Source organism: Numenius arquata, chromosome 8 (genome assembly GCF_964106895.1).
Source record: "Numenius arquata chromosome 8, bNumArq3.hap1.1, whole genome shotgun sequence".
NCBI lineage: Eukaryota > Metazoa > Chordata > Aves > Charadriiformes > Scolopacidae > Numenius > Numenius arquata.
In genome coordinates, this window is record NC_133583.1 from 5622299 (window position 1) to 5647155 (window position 24857).

General features: G+C 46.6%; 2 protein-coding genes across 2 annotated transcripts in view; one reads left to right on the forward strand and one right to left on the reverse strand.

Annotated features, from left to right (window-relative positions):
* LOC141467217 (uncharacterized) overlaps positions 1-11157 on the reverse strand; it is a 33741-nt gene extending 22584 nt beyond the window's left edge. Inside the window, exons 1-4 of the mRNA XM_074151664.1 lie at positions 11103-11157; positions 6454-6613; positions 4669-4802; positions 3459-3691 (exon numbers count right to left, since the gene is read on the reverse strand). Of these exons, the coding sequence (XP_074007765.1) occupies positions 3459-3691; positions 4669-4802; positions 6454-6613; positions 11103-11157 (582 nt within the window). The remainder of the gene's footprint in view (positions 1-3458; positions 3692-4668; positions 4803-6453; positions 6614-11102) is intronic.
* Positions 11158-15071: 3914 nt separating this feature from the next.
* On the forward strand, positions 15072-21964 carry LOC141467925 (2-epi-5-epi-valiolone synthase-like). The gene is made up of 5 exons (XM_074152648.1): positions 15072-15322; positions 17641-18274; positions 19943-20176; positions 20863-21115; positions 21864-21964. The coding sequence occupies exons 1-5, from the start codon at positions 15153-15155 to the stop codon at positions 21962-21964; spliced, it is 1392 nt and encodes a 463-aa protein (XP_074008749.1). The 5' UTR covers positions 15072-15152.
* The last annotated feature ends 2893 nt before the right edge of the window (positions 21965-24857 follow it).

The following is a 24857-nucleotide window of genomic DNA, read 5'->3' on the forward strand; positions in this document are numbered from 1 at the left end:
TACAGCTTCCTTTTAAAACACCATTAGAATATTTTACTGTGTGTGGACATACACTCTTGTTACTCCTAAATGCTATTCTATTGAGTACAGTTTATATTCACCAGCAAAGCTAAATCTCTAGGGAAGCTAGAGAGGGAATGCAATTTCTAGTAATAACAGCTCACAACAGTGAATACTATCCACTTATCCCCACAATTTCCAGCTATTTTGGACTCCTTTCTGAATTAACCTTTCATATCAAAAGGAGCAATTCTGCACACTAGAGACTCCGACACAATTTCATGCATAATTTATTCACTCAGTTCAACATTAAACGCAGAGTCCTTGACTTTGTCAAGGTGGATTCTGTTGGCAGACTTCACAAGCAGCAAAACAGGAGAAATGAGATCTGCAGCTCAACCTCTTCACCTATTCTGTCTGGTAAAAGGAGGGAAAAAAAGAAAAAAGAAAACCCTGACATGCTTATACAATGCCCTGCAATCAGCAGAATCTGCTGCAAACATAGTGTTGTTTTTTTTATGTTGCGTTTTCAATTTTAAAATGGAAGGATCAAAATCACGGATGGGAATAATTTCCTGGTAGTTTGCATTCCCTCCGGACTCAATCCCGCAGCCATTGTTCAACCAAAAGTCCACAGGGAATTAAAGGAAGCTCTTTGTGCAGGATCAGGCCTCTTGCTCACAGCTGATATATGGCAAGGCACATTATTCAGGCACAGCACGACAGAGTTTAGAATTAAGGAGCTGCTTGGGAAAGGTTTTTAAACGCTGGCCCAGCATGCATTGAAGAGGTAGCTAATTCCCACTCAAAGCACCCGTGTCAGAGTCTGAACCCTGGGAAAGGCTTCCCCCCATTCCACGTTTCGAGATATTATGTCAAAATACTGAGGTCGTGGGACACAGAGGTTTGTGCCGTGGTGTATGAGAGCTACATGCTTTGGTGGGGACCTGAACTACCTCGGCAGTGCCTGTCCCTCACGCGTGGGAAAGGTGGATTTTTTCCATCGTGCCCTCAGGTACCAAAAGAACCCCACTGTGTACCTGAGCTCTGCAGCTCCTGTTTGGTATTTAGCCTCCTTTGACAGCTCAAAGTACCAGATGTTTTGCAGCTGGCTCCGATCTGGAACAAGAGACAGGGAACCCAGCCATCCCTGCCAACGCTGTGGAATAACGCACAGGAGCAGCAAGAGGCTTCAGAAACCCTGGTCAAGGTGCCACTATGGACGGATGGGCTGCCTTTGCACTGCTCTCTGCTCACCCACCACCCCGATGAGCCACGCCTGTAGGTGGAAGAGCCAAAGCCATGTAAACACGCAGGAGAAAAGGACTTCCCTGCCACGGGGACTTCCCCTGCTATTTACACATCACGCGACATTTTTGTGCTTTGAAAGAGCCAGTGCAGCAAGGCGAATGCTCTGCTCCGGGGAGGTTGCACTGCTGCAAAGCGTTGAGGAGCAGCAGATAAGCAGTAATCCTGCCCTATTTCACTCAGCTTGGAAGCAAAATTCAGCCCTAGTCACCACAGTAAGAATGCTGCAGCAGCTGTCTCCAAAGAGCAAGTGGTGGGTGACCACTTCTGTCCTCTAACTTCTGTAGAGGAACAGGAATGAAACCTAGAGCTGCAGACAATGTAGACAGCAAAGGCAATCCTTGCCAGAGCTTGTTCCAGCTCTCCTGAATCTCACCACGCTTTTCAGCATCTCTTACCCAGCTTTGTTCTGGACCAGCCTCCCTGCAGACACTGTGGGACAGAAACACTGTTCTCCACCTCCTCCATGAAGCTGAGCTGCGAGAGCTCGGCTGTGCTAGTCCTAACCTGTCTCCTGCCCACGACTGCCTTGTCCTCCTGCCTTTCAGCATGCCCAGGTAGCAATGGAGGAAGCCTGATCTCTAACCTAAGCTGGTCTTCTCTATGAGGAAAAAGCGGACTGCTCACAACCTGAGACTCTTCCATGCATCCAGGTGTGTTTGCCGCGCTCCAGCCAGACAAATCCCAATGACCCCGACATGCCAGGGCACCAGAGAGGCCACCAAACATGTTGCTTTGTCATTTAGACCTGTAGGATGATCCTGATTGTCCTTATACCAGTGATGAAATATCTGCCAGGGTGAGCAACAAAAGTCCAGAGCCCAGTGCATAGATCCTGAATGGAGAGGTGTCCCCAGTGCCGGGATCTCTCCTGCTGAGCACGAGCATCTCCGCTCCCGTCAGCTCCGGGAGTTATTCAAAGCCCTAAGTACCTGCAGAACTGGGGTCAGGATGTGCCTTCGCGTTGCAATCAGAGGATATAAAATCAATTGCAACATTCTGTTTTAAGGATTTAATTTTCATGTCTTTGCTCCTTTCTTTAATCTCTGCACAGCATGTACTCTGCCTGCCTCTAGATATTTTAATTCAGTCACAGTAAGTCAGTTGCACAGAATGGGCACTAGAGAGCAACAGCAATTCAATTAATTTCACACTCACTGCGGGGAGCTGGGATTTTAAATGCTGCACATTGCAGGTGATCTGTAACATTTCGTTTATTCATATACTTGGCAAAGCTCTTTGTTTCTTTCTTATCAAACTTGGAGGTCATGAAAGCCAGAGGTCAGAAAGCTCCTGGCCATTTCATTTTAGAAACAAATATGGTACCTGTTAATGCAAATACAGTTACAATCAAGCTCACACTGACACATCCAGATTGAAAATGGAATCAGATCAAATTGGTTTGCGTTAACAATGAAAAGGCTATATATTTAATGAACCTGGCATGGGCATCATCTGGTAGTGCGCTGGACCTGCAGCAACATCCTGGAGATCCACAAACTGGAATTAAACATGAAACTCCTCTATCTGCTGGCAATCATGAACTTCTCTCTTTCTTGGGACAAAGTCACTGAATGAAACAAATATATCTAATGCATTTGCCCATCTGAAGCTTATCACATTGCTCTGGAAGTGAGAAACTTGGGGTCTAATGGCCCACAGTGTTGCCAGATAGGGAAAATAGTGACAGGTTGTGGATGAATTACAAACTTCTGCAGGAGTTTTCCAATTCTTGTGAACACTGGGAGCAAGCTGCCCTTGGGAGCAAGCTGTCCTTCTCAGGGCATGCCTGGCAGTCACAGATACACTCTTTCAGCTTGTTATGTTTGGTATTAGATACCCTGAAACAATGCCCACCCACATCAAGTAAAACTCTGCCACTGAAGCCCATCAACCTACATTTATAGCCCCTCTGATCAAAAGGTGCAGTATTTTAGTTAAGAAGAGAAAAAAACTATCTTGTGTGACAGAGCTGTCTCATCATACATCGTCACGAATAAGAAATAATTCCAGTGCAAGAGCACGTTCACTTATTTGCAAGCAAACGAAGGTCATCACCCAGCATCCTGTGGGCAGGAAACAGGGCCTGACCAAAGCTCTCTAATTGCTCTGCACAAGAGCTCCCAAACTTCTCGTCCAACTGACTTTACCTCCAAAGTGTCTGCCATCGGTCCCACTCGCATGCTTATCTTTTTGCCATCTGAAGAACAATCAAATGCTTCTTGGCTGTTCACTCCGAGATACGGCGCTTCTGCGCATGCAAAGATTTTGCCATCATCTGGCAATTCTTCTGCGATAGCAAGGATACTGTAACCTTTAAGCTTGCCAATTAATAAAATCCTCCTGGCTCTGATCATATGAACAAACATCCTAAAAATTTGGCCTGTTGAAAGACAAGAATGAAAATTTAAAAATAACACCATAAGAAAGACTGTACCCTGTTCACAATGAAAATTAGATGTACCTTTTAAGTGATCATTAAAAAAAAAATCTAATCTTAAAACACTTTCAAATAAGGATTTAACAACAGATTCTGACAAAATTTCATCTAAAATGCAGCTAAAAGACAACAGAATAAAGGGACCGGTTTTAAATGTAGAACCTTTATCATCAATGCTGCTATTGTTCAAGTGCTTGTTAAATAGTGCTTGAAATATTGCATATTTTAACATTCCCCCCATATGAAAATGGCTTTAAGATGTCTCCATATTCTTTCTGGAACCCGGTTAAAAAAAAATCACTACATTACCTTGCATTTGCTCTTAGAGTCATTATCCCTAGACAGCACCATCATTTAAGAAATTTATCATCAGCGGTGTCCTTCGAACAATGTATTAGTGTAATACATTATAAGAGTACTTCACTGTGATGATATATTACTCAAAAGATGGGAACATCTGGGAAGAATGAATCTGGGAATAGATTTAGTGTAATAGGCTTTATATGGGGACATAAGCCTGGGTATTGCTCCTTGAAAAGGTGCAGTGCTTGCCCACAGGCCACCTCCACCGCAAAAGCACGTAAACCCCTATCAGACACCAACAAACCCAAACCAATATGATTTTTCCCTTCCTTCCCCTTCAGTGAGGACGACGATCTCTTTGCTGCTCACTAAGGGGTGGGGCTGGCACTGTGCATTAAAGCACTCATGAGTATGTGCGTGGGCATTTGTGTGTGGGCACAAAGGCACAGGAGGCGGGGGAAAGGAAAAATTCATGCAAAAGGAAGATCAAAGCCTACTGGAAGTTCTTATCTTTCTTTTTAAGTAATTTTCCACATTTTCTGAGCATTTCCATGGTGTTCATCCTTTCCCCACTCAAGAGGGAGTAGAGGATGATGAACTTCAGTGATAACCTTTACACCGATCTGCTGCAATTTTATCCTCTTGGTTGACCAACTTGCCATTCAAAGAGCCCGAGGTGCATTCTTCCTTCAGCCTGACTCTGGTTTCAGTTCCTCCAGTGTCCTCTGGGATGTGGCCAGGTGAAGTTTTTCTGGAGAAAGAAAGAAATTTCATCATTATGGTAACAAGCAAAATCTGAGTGTCCTGCATAAAAAAAAAAAAAAAAAGCAACCAAGAGGGAACTCCCAGAAAAGGTCCATCTGTGCATGAGCATGAAAAGTTAGCCCAGAAGCATTACAAATATCCCTAAATTACAGTCCTAAGAGGACCTGGCTTGGCAATAGGCCCATCTTGGTGCTGGCAGCCACTCCAGCCACAGGGGCTTGGGAAGAAGGGGTTGTGAGACCCACTGTTCAACTCCAAATCTTTCCCATTTCCAGTTGGTCCAAGACAGTTGTCTGTCTATCTACCAGGTTGGAGTAAATGGCTCCAGCTACCCTGGCCAGGTTTTGTTCAACTCTAGGGTTAGGGTTTTTTTTTTCAGCCCAAACCAGGTTTCATTGCAGAAGAGGGGAAAAGAAGTAAAATCAAAAATTCTTTTGCAAGATGGGAAAAAAATGGTTTTCCTCGCAAACTGCTGAGACAAGCAGGGTATCTCCAGATGCTGTTTCACAGAAGCCAGGCCTGTGACAATGTCTCTGGATGAAGTGAGATGCTACCTATTACAAAGAGAAGGGAAGAGACTGGAAGAAGTCCATAGCCTCCAGACAGGTTAGATTACCCTATCTGAAGAAAGTAACCACCAGAAATGGTTGGTGATGCTTCTGCGGGCCAGAATTTAGAGCCATTTCAGCTTTTATTTCTACCACCCCCAGCTTCCCCCACCACTCCTCAGTAAAATGAGAAAGAATTCATAACCCGTGTCAGCCACACTCAGATAATCCAAGACTTAAAGAGTAGAACATTTCATATAACCTCTTTTCTGCCCCTCACAAATGCTTTAACAACTTTAATAAGATAATGTATAGCTATTATCGTACAGCAAGCGTAAGTCAAACAACTATCAGCTATTATTTCAGCAACAGAACGAACGCTCAGCGTTCCCGTAATCCACAGCCTGGAACAGTTTACACATTGTCAATTTTAGACAGAACTGGCTTTTTCCACATATCAAAATGTACACTGATAAATGCGAATTGTTTAGCAGACCCCACATGGCTGGGTAATATACTGTAGCTCAAAAAAGAATAATGAGGGTATCAGTTGGACTTCTGAATTAATGATACCTTAAATTAGTTTAATTAATTAGTTTAGTTACTAGAGTAATTTAGTTAGCAGATTAATTAATGTTTGTTGAGCGCTTGGAGATAAAAGCTGCATATTAAGGCTGTTATTATAGGGTGGATCCAGAGGTGCAGGTTTTCTTCATTCTTGATTTATCCCAGCACTGATTTGATCCAGGGGCTAGAACGAGCCTTTCAGCAGACGCTGTGTGGAGCCTGGCGTGCTGATTTTTCATAGGATATGTTCCAACACAGACATTCCCATAGTCAATAGTCAATTGGCTGAATATCTTCCCAAATTTAGAGTTAGGACCTTTTGTTCTCACCTCCTCTCCCTCAAGGCCATAGGCTCACACAGACACACACGTCTGTGCACACTTTGCTATATATTTGGGTGCAGTTAACTCTTCTTCCTTCCACTGTCCCCCAACATTTATGGCATATTCTGAACAGAAAATCTAAGAATGCATTCATACTATCACAGGAAAAAAGCACAAGGTTACAAAGGAGAATCCGTACCTCTTTGAAGTTGCCATCGCATCCAGGTAAGGGTCTAGTCCAAGAGCAATGTCAAGAGCTTTTTGTAAGTAATTCTTGAGCTGTTCAGGAACACGAGAGTCATTGAGGGCTATTTCTTTGGCTTTGAGAAGGTTCTCAGCAATGAGTCCAGCTGGGCTGTCTGAAATGGAAAATAAAAGGAAGAACAATGATTTCTTAACTGTTCAAATCAGCAGAAGAGGAATTTAGCACCAAAAAAAACCCATCTGGGTTTTTCTCCATACAAAATACAGGTTTTTGAAGGAATATGAAAACAATCACAGAAATCTTCTCAAACTGAAAAAATATTCTGTTTCTAATTCATTTTTGTCCCCTGCATTCTCCCTTTTTTTCACCCACTGCTGATCCTTTTCTGAGAGGAAAAGGATAAGAATATTTCAGAAACATGATTTTTTTTTTCACTTTTGAAGCTCCCAGATGGACATTGAACACAGAACACCTGCATACGAAACCCACTCCTCTAGCTGACTTTTTCCTTGGAGAAAACAGGGAGCTTCTCAAACAGCTATTGCAAAACCAGGCAGAGCCTCTCAGGCCAGGACATGCTGGCACCGGGTCTGGCTCTGTAAAAAGGAGAATCTCCACCACCTGTGTGCCAACAGGGCGCACGAGTCCCCCCCAACACGTGCCCGTGCCACTGGGGCTGCTGTGCACAGTGTCTGCAGAGCAACCCATGGTGCTCGTGCCTAAAATACAATTACACCTGTCCTAATGCTGCCGAATCGACAAATACTCAAATAAAAATTTATTGTGCCAAATCCCTGATGGCATAAAATTAAAGTTACTCTTCTTCAACTAATGATTTTTAAGCAGGCGATGTAACAATCAACCTGGCAGGAATGCAGCCTCCTAACCCTTCTTCTGCCTTCAACCTGCCACAACAGCCCACGGTGGTGACGCACCATCCTGAACCCTCAGTTTCTCAGGTCACAAAAACTAACTCTGCTTGAACTCATCAGCACCGCGTGGCAGATCTCCCAGCATCGTTTCACAAGCCAGGCCCTGCCAAAAGCTGGTTATTCAGGTGGAAAGAGAAACAGTTACGTACAACACAACAACATGTCAGCGTTCCAAAGGCTTCAAAAACATCTCCAGGATCAAGATAGCCCATCCTGGGGGCAAAACCAATGCTGCCCATTGTACTGTACTTGCCCTGAGACCCCAGAAATCCCGTATCACTATGTGGCAGCAATGCAATGATGGATCCTGGTGAGCCATGGCCCCACAGAGCGAGACATGGTTCAGAGAAGCTCCCCCACTCCTCAAGTGTAAGACCACGTGCTGGGTTATGAAAGTACCGGCAAGCCCAGATTTCAAAGACACGGGGCAAGCAGGCTGTGAGTGTAACTGGGGTGGATCAGATTGCCCCTGGCGGGATTTTATTCCCTGTGATAGAAAAGCTGCAGACAACCAAGTGAAGCGGCTGAAAAGAGGATGTTTCCTCTGGAGGACTGGCCCAGACCAGCCCAGCAGCTGTTGGGCAAAGCCCTGTCCACATGGGACTGCTGTTGCTGAAGGCACCACATCTCCATCCTGAAACAAATGTTTCTGGTGGGATCTTGGACACCACAGAAGGCATCCAGCCCACCCCACAGCCTGTTAGCAGAGGTTTGGTATGAAGCCACTGAGGACATCAGAGCATCAACTCATCTAGCCTACTGTTGAGAAAGACTGTACGAGGGCAAATGCAACAGCAAATGTTAGGAATAGCTTTTAATCAGAAGATCACTAAACGATCAGGCTGAAAAGTGGAAATACATATGTGCCTTTGACTTCTGTGTTCTCCATTTATTTCCTATCTACATAAAATGCCACCTTGGATATATTCACCAAACAGTGGGTCTTAGGGGTGTCCTAATCTAGCTTTGGTGATGGGCTGGTGTCAGCTTCTAGCCAAGTGGTAGCATGACAGGACGGTGTTTGATTTCTTAGTGTCTTCTCTGTTTCAACATTCCAAGGAGTAAATCTGAGATGGATACACTGAGCAACTACCTATCCTCAAAGCAGGATGTGAGAATGGTCAAGTCACCTCATTATAGACATGAGCACTTTGAGTGTCCCTTTCTACAACCCCCCAAGCATATCAAGATGAATGGAGGTACAGCAGATGACCCCATCACCTAAAGAGCACCAGGGCTTCCAGTTGCTGGGAACTGCTCCTTCCCCTGGTACCAAGGGGCACCGTATGAATAAACTCATGTCTTTGGAAATGGGGCAAGGTCTAAACCTCCCCAAAGGCCTGCTTCTCAGAGCAGCATTTCTCAGCTTTCTGTAGCTATTAAGATGACAACTCTGTTGTTTTTTGAGACAACTTCACTGATTTTCACTATCCAAATTACAAAAAAAAAATATGAAAGCAGAAAAGGAACGTGTTTTATATACATACATATATATATATGTATATGCATTTTACATGGGAATTTGCAGCCTGGACCAGACTTAGAGGCCATCTAAACAGCATCATGCTTGTGGCAGTAGCCCAACTTGATGTACATGGAAGGCAGATTTAGGCCAGTTATAGCAGCCCTTGATTTACACCTCATGCCAATCTCTTGCTCATATCTCTTTCAGCAGTTTTATAATTAATTGTAAGCACAGGAATAACCACCCCCTTCCCAGACCATGGTAGCTTGTTGACTTCAGCAAACCCCTCAGCCCAGCTACACATTGTATGAAGACACATTGTCCTCGTGCGGCATTTTCACCACCACAAGAGCATCTCTGGGCTCCCCCCGTATGGCTGCAGGATGCTGGAGGTCGGGATCCGCTCGCTCTCCCTGCCAAGCACACTGAGCCGTTTTGTTAATTTAGGGGAAAAAAACATGTTTACAATCCATGTTGGATTTTAGTAATCACCGTGCTACGCTGCTGGATGAGTAACAGACAAGGAGCCCCCTGTCACTCAAGGAGGGGGAAAACAAGATTTACCTCCAGCTGTTTTGTAACCTTTGTTATAACACACCACCAGCGCCAAGAAGTGCTACCGGGGAGAGGGAGCCCGCAGTGCATGCCAAGACCAACTCCGTATCTAAGGTTATACAATATTTTGAGGAAGTGCTGCATTTTTTCCAGCCTGATGGTGCGTTGGGCCAACAGCAGAGGTCAGAATTGCCTTCGTTTATGCAAGCACCCGACAAGTCAGAGCAGAGCCCAGGGCTTGCTCCAGGGCCTGGCCAGGCTGCGCTCAAGGCTCTGAGCACTCAGGTGAGCAAAAATTTATGTAACTACTTTTTTTTTTTTTTTTTTCTTTTTTCCTGTGTTTATCCAGGAAAAGTGCTTCATTTTTAGTGTATAGTTTTGCACAACCCCAGTAAAGCTACTGGACCGTATTAAGCACTAAACTGGATGGCTGGTTGCCTCCCCATGGCTCGGTCTATGCACAGACATCTCTTCGTTTTTCCATCTGATGGTGCATCATCTTTTTCATGCATATAAGGCAGGGGGTGGGGGGGGAAGAGAGCTCACTCAGAGGAGGAACATGCTGCCGGGTGCAAAAGCAGAGGAGTTCAAACCCTACCATGAAAGAGCAGGAAAGGGCTGCTTTAAGCCTTCAGCATCTTCATGGAAAAGATAAGGTGGCACTTCTTAAAATGGACCACAGTTGCCAGCAGGATGGTTCCCAGCATCTTCCTAGGTAGGTGCTGAGAGCACAGTCAGTTTATTTTACAACTAAGCTGAATAATAAACTGAATAAAAAGCCTCTACTTTTTCCAAAATCAGGCACTTTTGGTTCATACTAAAGCCAAGACTGCAGATTGTGGGGCAAGGTTTTATGTGGGGGACATTAGTGTCCCCTGAGCAGGCAGGCGGCGCAGTGCCATGGAGGGACACGCTGCTTCAGAAGTAAAATTGAACTCTGCAGCTTGGGCTTAGATGGCACTTTTTTGGGTGGGGGGAGCTCAGCCAGGAAAGGGGAGGATGCTGTGCTGTTTGCAGGGGGGTGCCCAGGAGAAGGCATGGAGACAAGCACACAAAAGACCAGTCTGGATTTGGCAAAAACAAAGCAAAGATGCCACATCCAAAGATGTGGGACCAGATCTTTGGTTCCCGTTTTTGTCAACCCTCAATTTCACCTTCCAGCCTCTAGATCTATTTCACAGCCCTGGCAGTGACTTCCAGAAGAGCTCCCCTTCTCAGCCAGGGCAGAGCATTGAACCTGGTCCATTGGCAGACCAGGGCAGAGCACTGAACCCAAACACTACGCTGCCAAGTCCCGAGCACTTTGGCAGGAGCCGCTCGGTGCTAAACGCATGGAAATCCAGTCTGATAAAATCTTCCCAAACAATTCCAGCCATCTTATTCACCAAGGCACCGCACCTCAGGCATTGCCAACAGCTTATCAATAACACTCACCACTTCAGCTTAGGGTGTAAATACACCTCAGCTGTTGCCTTTTACCAGGCAATTCTTGTTACGGAAACCACAATGCAATGCTCGAGCTATAGCCTTACCCCACCAGAACCCCGCACACAAAACTGCAGGAGACACCTCGACCGAAATACATTATGCTCAGCTTCAATGTATGCCCAGCGTATGGATGGAGCTGGAGCAGAGGGAAGCAGGACTGTGGTTGTGGCACATCTGGGGCTGCTTGGTGGCTCCAAACCCACCATCCATGAGCCTGGTCAGGGCCATGTGCTGGGGCAAAGGCATGTCATAGCCCATGGAGGACCAAGAGCGGGCTGGCAGCGTGGGCCAAACCCAACTGCCTGGCCATTAAACCTTGCAAGGGGTCCTGCACAGAGCTTAGCTTCAGCATCGGTAGTGCCTGCAGTGATGGCATGGCAGAAGTAGTGAGCACGAGGAGGAAGAGGGGAGGAAGCAGCCGAGGTGGGGATGCTGCCGCTCACAGCAAGAGCCAAGGTGCAAAACTCTGCCTGAACTTCGGGGGAAGGTGAGGGAAAACATACACCAGCCAACACCTTTTCTACGGGCTCTACTGCTGGAAAAGCAGTAGAAAAGCTGGCTGCTCCCGAGCACTTCTCTGCTTACATTTGGGAGGCTCTGGAGCCACTGGCAGAGAGTATGCAGAGCATACGTTTATTTTCATACCTAATAAAGGATGCTGTGTGCAGCAGGGGTGAGTGGTACCCACTGACAGTCAGATTCAAAGCCCAAGGCAGTCAAGGGGAGTCTTTCAATAGCTTCAATGGGCTTTAGATCAGGCTGTGAGAGAACAAAGTCTCTCCGTTCAGAGAAGCCTGGATTCCCACACTCAGCTGTTGATTTTAGAAAATGGCCAAAAAAGGCAGCAAACATCTCGCTGTGTGTGCCATGCCAGGCACATGTGGCTATCACAGAAAGCATCAAGGCAAGGTTAAAGCTGCAGAAAAAATATTTATAAAATAAGCATCCCAATCCATCAGAAATTAGTCACAGCTAAAGCTCTCTTGGCACTGCAAAGTGTCCACGTTCCCACCCATCCCTTTCTCGTGGGAGCGTCCTCCTCCCTCCACTTCAAGTTCTTGCAGACCCACCTTCCCTGCTCAGCCTCAAACTCCTCTCCCTAAACCCTTCATCTGCTCCTTTCTGCCAAGCCACAAAGCCTGTAGGTCCCATCTCTGGGACATCACACGGTGTCCCCTCTTGTCACACCATCCCTCCTGGAGCTCCCCACCCCAGATGGGGAGTTTACCTGTAGGATTATGCATGTTGCTTCTTGTCCCCCGGCCTCAGAGGATGCTGCTGTGGGTTCGCTGCCTCTGCAGAGCTGCACGTTGGTGCTCAGGTGTCTGTTGAGGGGATGGGCTTCTCCACCCGTGATCACCTGGGCAGAGGCTGCGCAGGGAGGATGGCTCCAGGCTGGGGCTGCACCCTCGCCAGCTGCACCCACCTGTCCCCACCCAGAGCACAGGCAGCGGTGAGATCCAACAACATCTGACATGAAAGAAGAAAAAAGGAAAAAAAGCCGACTTTCAATGCCTTCGCTTTACGTAAGAACAATGTTCAACATCCTGACCTCAGGAAGCTGCTGGCTCTCAAGGAGATAACCAGAAATTTCATAACCTTCTGGTTACATAGCACAGACACGCGTCCCAGCTAAAACATCAGGTATGAGGTTAAAAAAGGTCTCAGGACTTTGAACCCCGGGTTATCTACAAATGGTCCATAGCTACAAGGTCACCTGCTACCTCACGCAGCCAAACATCGGAGTATCTGCTGCTCTCAGGTCTAGCTCAGAGGCCAGGGCTCTGCGTGGACTGGAGGAGGTTGTGCCACATGGGTACCAGTGGTCCTGCAACCCCAGAAAGGGTCCCAGGAATGCATGGGCTGGTGGAGGTTGTGTCATGTGGGTGCCAGTGGTCCTGCAACCCCAGATAGGGTACCAGGAGTTCACTGGCTGGAGGAGGCATCAGGAGAAACCACTGGTAACACCCAAGATATCCAAAAGCCTGCAGCAGGGTTGGAGTAGAAAAGGCTGATGAGGAATTAAAGCAAAAGTAATTAAAGAGCATGTGATGGAGTTGAGGTTGGCTGGCCGTCTCTTCCTCATGCAGATAAAACACAAACTGAAGTAATCGAGGAAATATGGACAACCCCATAGCCACAATGCCATCTTTCACCTCTGGGATGTATCACCCTGGGCTAGCTCCGTCAAGGACCAACTCAACATACCTGCGTACGTGCCCAGAGAGCCCAGGGCTGGCAGAGGAGGTAAAGAGGCTGGGGGGGAGCTGCAAGGCTCTTGGCAGCCACTCTGCAGGACAGATGGTACAAGGACATGGCCATCATTGGCTATGGTGAGTAGACAGAGGTTGGAAAGACAATTTTTCTACTTCTAAAATGAAACAGAAGATATTTCAACGCCCTCAGAATAGAACAGGGAAGTATAAATGGAAAATAAGTAAATGCACAGAGAAAGAGAGTCAAAGAAAAGCAAATAAAATAAGTCCCACCACTCAGTAGATTTGTATTAATCAAAACAAATAAACAAGACAAAGAGGACAGACCTCCTTGCATACCTAAGATTATTCCATCATATGATTTAGTAAACAACAAACTGCATTAGGCCTGCAGCCCCTGTGGAAAGCAATCCAAATTGTGTTTGGATTGGGAGTTAAAATTTCAGACGAGTATTTGGTAAACAGGCTAAGAGCTTTTGTATGCCATCTAATCTGCCCTCTGCTAGATTTAGAGGTGACTTTGGGCAAGTTGTTTCTCTTCTGGTGACTCTATTTTCCTTTTCTGTAAAGTGGGGATAACAGTCTGTCCTCTTTGCAAAGCGCTCTGCCATCTGGAGATGAAGCCAGCAGTGAGAGCTAGATGCTAGAGGTTTCCTATTACCCTCCCTGGAGCAAGGTTGCATGGCTTTAGAGTTTATTCTTGTAGCTTTTTCACAAAATGGAGGTAAGTGTAGGTTCCTAAGTGAGTTTGGTGGCAATTAAGACTTCAATGCAATGAGAGTTTGCTCTTGTCCGATGGGCTCTTGAAGAACCATTTTTTCCAGCCTCTGCTTTTAATCCTGCTTTTGGTTTTCTTGATCTTTGTTCCTAAACAAGGACAGCTTTCAGAAACACAGCCAAGGAGAAGGCAAAGATGGGTTTGTACCTTCAGGCACTGCTGGTGAAATCAAAGGAAGACCTTCCCCTGTGCTCAGCATACAGAGCCGTATGCCAAGGGAGTGTTTGGTGTGGCAAGACGAGCCTGGGGCTTTCTGAAAGCCCCAGCTGGAAGATCACATGGAAAGGTGAATTGTACATCCCTCTGTCACGTGGGGAGCAGGGTGACGGCTGCCACCATCAGCATGGGCTCTTCACTGGCCCCCACCACACCATCGCTTCCTAGAGAAGGGGAATTCATCCCTCTGGCTGAACCCATCCCACAGGATCAACGTGTCTTTGGGTCAAGGAGGTGGGGTCTCCCCAGATATGCAAGGGGGATCTGGCATAGTCTTAATAAGACAAATAGGTGACAATTTGAGCAAAGTCCAGGACCCAAAAGGCAGGGTCATCAAGGCTCGGATACCATTGTCTGAACCACCTTGCTGATGCTGAAACAACTCACTGCAGAGAAACCTCAGCATCTCAGAGTCCCCCAGGCAGCAGGGCAAAGGAATCACAGCTCAGCTCATTCCCCAAAACAGCCCTTCAGGGGACAAAGTCTCTCTGACTATTTTTTTAAACCCATCATAAAAGCTAAAAACAACAACAACAAAAATCATTCTGTTCCTCAACGCAAGAGAATCCCGGGAATGTGAGCTCAAAAGAGGTTTAACCAGCTGGTATCGACTCCGTCCCCGTGCTCCTGCTTCTATCTCACCCCATAAGAGCAGGTTAGAGTTGCAGCCAGATCAAAGGCACCAAACAGCAAAGGAGGTTCCTGAACATCGCAGAGAATCACACAAATTGCCTTTCATAACTTTAAATTTGCTGTAGGGCATCATGTTGGAAGTTAATGTACGCACTGCTATTGTACTTCTTAAGCATTATAAAACTAGCTGATTATACAAGCCCATCCCGGTACTTGCACGTGTCTCCAAATGCTCCTACCACCCCAAAACGTGCATCCCAGATTAGATAATCTTAGTTTTGTAACTGGTCTCCCCCGTGGAGACACGTCCTCCCCTTCCAACACCTGGTCACCTGAAGCCTTTAAAAAGCACCTCAAAGGCACCCAGTTACGTGAGATCTCTTAACTGGGAGATTTTACCTTCTGGAAGCATGCCGGTGTCGGAAAAGGCCTTTGCTCCGGTGGCCCCGGCCACCATGCCCCAAGAGCCCCAACAGACAGACTTCCAGCTGGTGCGAGTCAAGAGCACGTGGTTCCGGATCAAGAAAGGAGAAGCGCTATCCGACTGCGAGGACAAGATAACTCTCTCTGAAGCAAAAATGTAAGTACAGGGGCCCATGATGTTCATTAGTGACTGCACTGGGCGGCTCTGGCTGGCTGAACTGTGCGGTCTCCCTGGTGGGATGTATCTCAGGTGGAAACACCATCTCGTATGCCCTTGTGGCTTAAACCCACCATCACGCCTACAAAAATGGGCTTCAGAATATGTGCAATACGGCAGAACAGGTATTTGCTGTTCTCCTTGGCATGACTTGGCTGAGGTACAGAGGGAATTTTATCAACAGCCTGAATTTATGTAGATGCGAAGTTCCTTTAAACTTCTGAAATGCTGACGCTGGGACTTCTGAACGCTGCATTTGGGCTTTTTCCTCCCACCCTGTACGTACAGGAACTCTTTGTGTGCAAAATCTCATGCACAGGCAGGGGAGAAAGATGCATTTATGGGGAGAGTTGCAGGTAAATTAAATGCCTAGGTGGGAAAAATAAACACAGTAGGTGTCTGACAGGAGCAAAAACGCATCTCTCAAACTGTAGAAGTCACCGAATGCTGCTTCAGACAGAGGAGAGAGGCAAATTTCCCCCAGAGACACATGTAGCTCTTTGCTGATATTACATCTCTCCAGTTAATTATCCTTTAATTACAGGATACTCCTTTTCATGAGCACGTGGAGCCCCGTTTGTGATGTAGGTCTTCCTTAACACAGCTATTTTTTGCATGTCAGAAGCTTTCTAGCATTTGTCGTACTCAGGTTTTAAGGTCATGAGTTTAATCCCTTTTCTCAGCCAGGGCAGAGGGACCATCACCAGCGCGGGCGGTGGGCAGGGGCTGCGCACAAGCAGGGCTCAGGCAGGACTGCAGCAGACAGAACATGACTTTAGCAGACCCAAAGGCAGTCCGCTGGACCTCAGTCCATAGCACAGGGCCCAGAGAACACCCAGAAAACTCCTCAGCTGACATATGCTTCAACAAGGGTATGTTCAGCCTCAAATTCACTACTGTTTTTGTACAGCAGAGGGGTTGCAATGGGTGCTAGTTGTGCCATCCGGCACCCAAAGATGATTCCACCAACTAAGTCTCAAACCCATCCTGTCTCTTAGAAGGGTCACATGCCAGAGACGGATGCACATGTACATAAAGTACAGCTATAAGGTATATATTTGGTGCATTAAAATGTACTCGATGGTGGTTTTTGTAATACTGCATTTCAAAAGCCCAGAAGAAACTTTCCAGAAGGCATAAATCCTCACTGGTTTTCTTTAACACTTAAAAAGGCTAGGGCCAGATTTAGAGGCAATTTGGTAAAGAAAGCAGAGAAGCATCTATTTAGACCCTTAAGAGAAAGTTCAGGCATGTGGAAAGAAATTTGGCACGTACGGAAATCTGATTATCCAATGAGCCATCTGCTTATTCATAAAACAAAACAAAGGTTGATAGAAACTTTCAGTTTTTACCCAACTGCAGCTCAAGGAGAGATCTTATATAAAATGCATTTTGCTGTTTTGTTCTGTATTTAAAAAAAAAAAAATAATCCTTTCCTGATTCCCAACAAACTAAAAAAGCCTCTTGTTTTACACCTGGCTCCCCCTTCCCAACAGGAGAAGTAATAACTGGGTTGCAGGACTGTGTTCTTCACTGTTTTAAATAGATACTACACACCAGCTTTGTACGCTTCTATTTATCCTTTCAAACTCCACTATGGAGTGGAAACTCCAGGTGGAGTTTCAAACTCCACCACTGCCAACTCTCAAATAATTAGTTTTTTATTTTAACCTCCTCCTGGGAGCACTTCCTCTTTCTATCATACCTGTTTTGAGGTGAAGAGATCCACTCTTTGATGAGATCCACTGTTCAGCTGGAGAATTGGAGACACACTATTTCGTATGGAGGGGTGTGTCTGTGTGTGGCTGTGCGCAGACAGACAGGAATAAATCAAATTATATCACCCAGGTATACTGGGCACAAGGATGTTTCCTTCATAAATACTGTGGAAAATTTTGGCAATCTCTTCCCCGCTTGGGATGATTGGTCTGGTGTTTTCTGCTGGTTATTGATGAATGAATTGGAAGGAAAATTACTTGCTTCTCCAGCCCTTCTTGCTCTCTGCTTTATCATTACCATGTAGAAGTTGAGCCATTTGACTGTTCTCTAAGATGCCGGAGGGTTTCTCTGGTGCCAAAGCAATTGAGGGCTGACACCCAGGAGATGTGTCCCACCCTCCAAGCCCCACACTTTTGCAGTGCACAGGAAGGAGACCCCACATTCCCCACGCCCCAGCTACATCCTTAAGCTAGTTCAGACATGCAAAGTACAAAAGAGGAATATAATGATTTCAAACCATATTTTCTGATCCTTGCCAGAGGTGAATGCGTCTCCGAAGGTGGGATTTCCTGGACAATTGAAGCTCCCATCTATTTTTGCTACAAAGTGGTAGAAACGTACAATATTCTGGATCCTTCTAACACTACTCTGCTCTGGGGTCACATTACTGACCCCCAGCAACTAGAGCTATCCACTAGCAGCAAAAGGAAGCTGAGGCGCTTTATCGTCATAGATGAAGTTGTTGACGAACTTTATGGCTCCAAAGTCAGAGAATACTTTGAAGAGAATAACGTTCAGCACAAAATCCTTGCCCTGCCTACCACCGAAGAAACGAAATCCATGGACCTGGTCTTGAACATCTTGCAAGAAGTCCAGAACTTCAGCATTGACAGGCGAACCGAGCCCATCATCGCCATCGGAGGAGGCGTCTGCCTGGACATTGTAGGACTAGCCGCATCCCTCTATAGAAGACGTACCCCTTACATTCGGGTCCCAACAACCCTCCTCTCCTACGTTGACGCCAGCGTGGGGGCGAAAAATGGGGTGAATTTCCTGCAGTGTAAGAACAAGCTCGGGGGCTACACCCCCCCAGTAGCTAGTTTTCTGGATAGATCCTTCATTCAGAGCATTCCTCGGCGACACATCTCCAACGGCCTTGGTGAAATTTTAAAGGTATGAACTGCTGCAACTGCAGTTTTCAAAACTGAAATAATACAATGGTTTGGGTTGGAAGGGACCTTTAAAGGCCATCTAGTCCAATCCCTCTGCAATGAGCAGGGACATCTTCAACTGGATCAGGTTGCTCAGAGCCCCATCCAACCTGACCTTGAATGTTTCCAGGGATGGGGAATCTCCCACCTCTCTGGGCAATCTGGGCCAGCGTTTCACCACCCCCATCATAAAAAAATTCTGCATTAGATCTAGTCTAAATCTACCGTCTTTTAGTTTAAACCATTACCCCTTGTCCTATTGCAACAGGCCCTGCTAAAAAGTCTGCCTCCATCCTTCTTCTAAGTCCCTTTTAAGTATTGAAAGGCTGCAGTGCTGGTAAGATGTCCATCAGCATCCATGGCATTGTATAAACCACCCCATAGAAACAAGGTGGGGCATCAAGACTGCATGGGGACTTTTAGCTCTCATTGAGCCTCTATATATTTTTACAGCTGCTGAACTTGTTAGGATATCCCTCACAGGCAGTGCCTAGTCCTAAGCCTGCGGAGTAAACTCCAGAACACAAGGCCAGATGGAGACCCAGCACAACCAGGGAAGAAAGCATCTTCCCATTGAGGCTGATCCACAACACTCTAAAACGAACTGCTGGCAGAGAATTTGAGGTTCATTATACTGGGGATTAATAGTTTGCAAGATCATTTGCACCTACCTCGCAGGGTATGTTGAATGTGGTCAATCAATCTCCTGCGAGACAAATTCTACTTCTAAAATTACCTGGGAAGTGCACAGTAAATGGTTTTATGCCTGAGGAGCTTTGAAAACTTTTGATAAAGCAGAGTCCAAGCTATTAAAGTGTATTAGAGATGAGTTCATCATTATCAGTAGCATTTTTCAGTGCTTGCGCAGTGGGAACTCGCAGAATATCTGGAGGTTTGTGGCAGGCACCGGGAAACCCGCGGGTCACCATTCCCCACTGCAGGAGGGGACTAATGGCTGAGTCACAGGGTGAAAAATTATGTACTTGTAACAATGACACCATTTCTGAACCCTCACAGTGCCCACATTGCAGTGCTTTCCCATCTTCCCTTGCCCAAAGAGCAATTCCAAGGGTTAGATGAGACTTATCCTGGGGAAGTCCACCATCCAATCCCTGTCCTGAAGATGGCCACCATCCAGCTGAGACAGTCTCAAGTTTCCTGCCAGGCACACAAATAGCCAAAGCTCATTACAAACCATTTGCTAGACTACTGGAGCTTGTAGCAAGCTCACAGCATGGTCAAGGTTGCCAGTAGCAAGGGAACTTGCCCACCAATGCTCCGATCACCTCTGCCATTTTACCAGAGCCCCAATGGGCATTTCCACACTGCCTTTTGCACACATCTTGACTTAGCACAGCTGACAACCTGTGTAACACCACCAGGTCACGTTCCCTAAAGAACTGTCGAATATACACCAAACATACACGTACTAAGCAGGAACTGTGTCTACAGAAATACTTCTTCAGGTTGCAGAGGTGGAACTTGCCCACGTACCAAGCCTGCAGGTATTCCTTTGCTCATGTATAACATGGTATTAATTATAGTCCAGTCTTGAAACACTCAAGTTTTCAACGGCACATGCAAGGATCACATAATTATCTTTAATTACCTCTTCTGTTCTTTGTCCTAGATGGCTCTCATGAAACACAAGGGGCTGTTTGACCTGCTCAAGAGCCATGGGAAATACCTGCTGGACACCAAGTTCCAGTCCTACAGTGACTCTGCCGACCACAGGGACGCTGCACTGCAGACTACCAGGATTGCCATTGAAACCATGTTGGAAGAGCTGGCTCCCAACCTCTGGGAGGATGACCTGGACAGACTGGTTGATTTTGGTCACCTTATAAGCCCAGAGCTAGAAATGGTGAGTGACAGAGTTTATATTTCAACAGCTATTTATAAAAGAAACCTACAACGTTTTCGATCAACAGCATGAAAACTCTGTGCAAAAGGAGTTGGGCCAAACTCCAGATTTGCACGTTACCTCAGATCATCCAACACACCCAAGCCTGGTCCTGTTGGATAAAAAGAGACTCCTTTCCCTGCCCCGTTTGCCCCACACCTCCACCTGTTTTTTCTATTGAGACCACAGGCCAGTTATTGCTTCTTAGCAGGCGTTTACCAAAGATGACCAGATTTCAGTGAAGCCATTAGAAATCACCAGCATGAGCTACAACAGCGCAAAGGCGTGGAGACCGTAGCATGTATTACTGGGGAGAAATTGCCCCTGAGGAATAAGGGGGGAGGATTAGACCTTATGCAATATTCAGAGCTGTGCTCTCCATCCCGTGGTGCTCTTCATCAGTGATTTGAATGGGAGGAAATTAGATCCTGGATCCCTATGGGAGATTTTACATGCAATTAATCACCTCTAAAAGAGATCATCCTCTGCAATCCATAAATCACAAGATGCTAACATCCAGCAAATCTGTACTTCTACTGCTGTGAGCCGAATGCCAATCCCCACAAGTACTTTTAGAAAAAGCCTACTTATTTACTATTTGTCAACCCAAACCTTCCTCCCCCACCCCCACCTTTGCTCCATTTCAGAGGGTTTTGCCATCGCTGATGCACGGAGAAGCTGTGAACATCGACATGGCCTTCATGACGTACGTCGCCTACATGCGGGGGCTCATCACGGCCGAGGAGAAGGAGCAGATCATCCAGTGCATGAGGGGCCTGGAGCTGCCGGTCTGGCACAGCGGCTGCAGCTGGCCCCTCATCAAGAAAGCCCTGATGGAGCGCCTGAAACACAGCGGGGGACAGCCCCGGATGCCTCTCCCCACCGGCCTCGGCGTGGCAGGTACTGCGGGAGGGGGACACCAGGGACAACCCGAGAGCAGGTGCTCGGGGCGCAGAAGGGATCCCGGCACAATGATGTGCTGGAAAACGGGCCCTGCGGTTCTTCAGCTGGACATTTCTGGTTTTACTTCTGCTTTTCTTAACATCTCAATAAACCTGTCAAGACACAGGATCCTTCTGATCAGACTCAGGTCTAATTAATTGCGTGTATTGACCAATTCACTTTACAAACCTGTTTGCAAACCAGCAGCCTAAACACAGTGCTCTGGCAGACAAACCAGCAGTGTCATAAGAGAAAAACAATTCCTTTGTTATGCTTGAAAATATTTGTTGAATAATCCTTGGCAAAAAGAATTTAATGTATTACTGTGCCTAGAACTAATACCTGAGAACTAAAATAGTAGCTCTTCCGTATCTGGGATGAAACACGCTTATAGGATATTTAAAAAAAACCCATCCCCTAAGACAGAAGAAATGCGTGGGACCAAGTTGTGATCTCTTACATCAGTATCCATCCAGACTATTTCTGTGAAGAATCACAGGATGGTTTGGGTTGGAAGGGACCCTAAAGACCAACTAGTTTCAACCCCCTGCCACGGGCAGGGACACCTCCCACTAGAGCAGGTTGCTCAAAGCCCCATCCAGCCTGGCCTTGAAAGAAAATTCACAAGAAAACTCCATTTGGGAATTAGCGTGTGCAAGCAGGAAAGGCTCTGGACGTTCAATTAACTACGAGTCTTATTTTACAGAGATATTCAATGACACGAGTGAAGAGACCCTGGAAAGAGCATACAAGCTGTGGGTCAGGGACTGCAAGACGGTGCTGGAAGAAGAGCCAGCTGCCTTCTGAGAGCTGCGAGCCCGAGCCGAAGGTCCTGCCCCACGCCTGGAGTTGTTCAACATTGTAAGTGTTTTTTTAGCACTGTGAGTGCTAAAATTGAATTTTTAGCAGGACTGAATTTTTAGCAAGATAAATACGGCAGCCCCTATGGAACCACATACACCCCAGAGCTGCACGGAACAAGAAGAATATTGGCGTCTGACCCGATTTACCTCTTTTAATTGCTCTCTTTGAAAGGGAAATCGTTAGACTTAACGTAGTGCTCAAGAAGTGACCACTCAGAAGTGAAACCACCAAGCGCCCATAGCGTAGTTCACAGCAGGCTGTCTCCTCTGGGGGAAAGTAAGTGGCATTTATTCTTTCCTTGGGTTAATTCAGCCTGGGGGCTGCCGTGGCCTTGCCCCGTGCTCTCCCACCATTGCTCGTTGCTGGAGCCCTGAAGTCAGTAGGTGCATCTGGCTCTTAGACGATGTAAAAGAAGTGGGGCGTCTTCATGGCACCACCCAGAATCTCCATGCTGTATAAAATCTTTGAAGTAGGGTATCTCCTTCACTGGTTTCGGCATTCTGAGTTCTTCTCCTTTTCTCAGCTCACTCAAACTAGCAAAAAAAAAGAAACGTAGCTGCCAGCCTTTGCTCCCAGCATAAGGGAAGGACACGCTGATTTCAGGTACCGTCACATAGCCGCAGGTCAGCAGATATTGCTGCTGTGAAGCACGACGGGAGCCGGAGCTAGACAGCATGGCAGCCCTGTGTCTCAGACACTGAGGACATGCTGGCAAGACTCATCTTGCTGCCAAAATCTATAGCAGTGGCTGTGTAACCCCTGCAAGCCACCCATGTGACCAATACGGTACCATTTGCACCAGTGTTGCCTATGAACAAAGTTGAGCTCCAGGTTGTACCGCAGAATCCCCCGGACATCCCTATGAAGGAAGCATCTGCCCATGGGCTTCCTCATACCTGGGTGGGCAGGGCTCCTTCCCCATCACAGCGCTCTCCTGGTAGATAAGGTCAGCTGGGGGAAAACCAAGAGAAATCAGGGGACACCAAGTGAGTTTGTCATCTTCAAGCAGCCTCAGTGTCACGTCCCAGGATCCTGGCAGACACAGAGCAGGTTACATATCAGATGCTGACTGTGAAAAATGTAAAGGCAATGTCATCCTTCTCCCTGGAGGTTGAATCAAAGAAATCACAATCAACAAACAGCCTTTGAATTATTTACGGCATTATTATATTTTTTTTTTTTCCTTATGTAATACCAGTTTGTGCTGATCTGCTGGCTTCTGTTTTGCTGAAGTAATAAAAGCTATTAAAACTGGAAAACTTTTAAAATACTGATTCCATTGCTGCACACGGTGCACATCTGCGTGCATTTGCACGTGCTCGAGAGACAGAAAGACACCAGAGGAGTGAGGAACAGAGCTAACATCATAAATCCCTTTTCCTCTTGAACCCGGAGAATTTGTGCCTAGAAGCACACAGACAACTTCTCCAGCCCTTCTCCAGATCCAGGCACTTCTCCAGCTTCAGAAAGGGGTTTCACACAGATGGTGCCCCCCTAGCAAGCAGACCCCTCATAGAGCTTCTGCAGCAAACGGCGTAAGAGCACATCCTCAGATCCACATCCTCCCGTAGAAATCATCCCCTAACGCCCTGAGTTAAACAAGCCTCTGGCTGAGGGTATCAAAGAAATTTTGTCCTTTTTCCAGACCATCAAAAGCAAGTTCATTCAGCTGGTTCCTGACAGCAGCCACCGAGTGGGGAAAGCACCTCTTCCTGCTCGCAGGGAAGCCATCTACACCGTCAGCCTTTTGCTAGAACAGAAAGGGACAACGCAACACTAGACTAGACGAGGATCTGAACTTTTTAGGAGTGTGAGAGAGCCCCAAGGATAGCCGTGCTGAGGGACAATGTGCCCAGAGCCTGCAGGAGGGAAAGGTGGTGCTGTCTCTGCCCCATTTGGTGCTGGCCACCTCTTAGAAATGATCTGGAACTGGAGACCTGCAGCTCTGGTGCTCCTCTCCCAGAGTGATCACCTGGGTACTCTCGTGGGTGTTTTACCTCCTCTCCAGGAGCTGGACGGGCCATTTTTCACCTCAGATAATCTAGAAATGAACAAAGTGCAGGATTATTGGCTGCCCAACAGTCAGTCTCCTTCAGCGCACTGTGTCCTACTCCCATCTACCTACATGGAGGAGGTAGAAGACAAACATCAACTCGAGTTCCTTATTTTAAATGTCCAGGGAGGGACCCTCAGGAGCCGAAAGGCATTTAGCACCCCGGTCCCATGGAAAGCCAAGCAGCAGCTTAGCAGGGTCCAGCCAAACTGAACCCAGAAGGGTCACAAAACCACACGTACCCAACTAAACGCCCAGCACCTAAGGCCAATGTGCAATTGGTGACAGCGACGTGGCTGCAGGTCACCTGCCAGCCGTTCCCACACGTTGGCTTTGCCTCCATCTTCAGGAGCCGGGGGGGTGTGTGTGTGTAACAACATATCAAAGGAGCTGGCGCACAATTAAGACTGAAAAGTGAACACATGATTATTATTTTTTACCCTCCCTTCTGCTGTGGGTGACAGAATACAATCAACCCCTGACACGCTTGGTTGCTTAGTAGCAGACAGCCACATTTTTAATTACATACTAAAATATGCTAAAGAACATAAAACGGCTGCGTGACTAATACATGTGTATCGAGAAAGGCATATGACAGCAGCTAAATTGCTGCAGTGTCTGATAGAGTGCCTCTGCCAGGCTTGTCATCCAAAGATCAAGGGAAGGAGGTGGAAAGTATTATTAATAAACAGCGACTTTTTAAAATACACCTCATTGTTTGCAGTGCATTTTTTTTTTTTAATGTCTAGCATGAATTTAATTCTTTTCCATTTATTCAGCTGG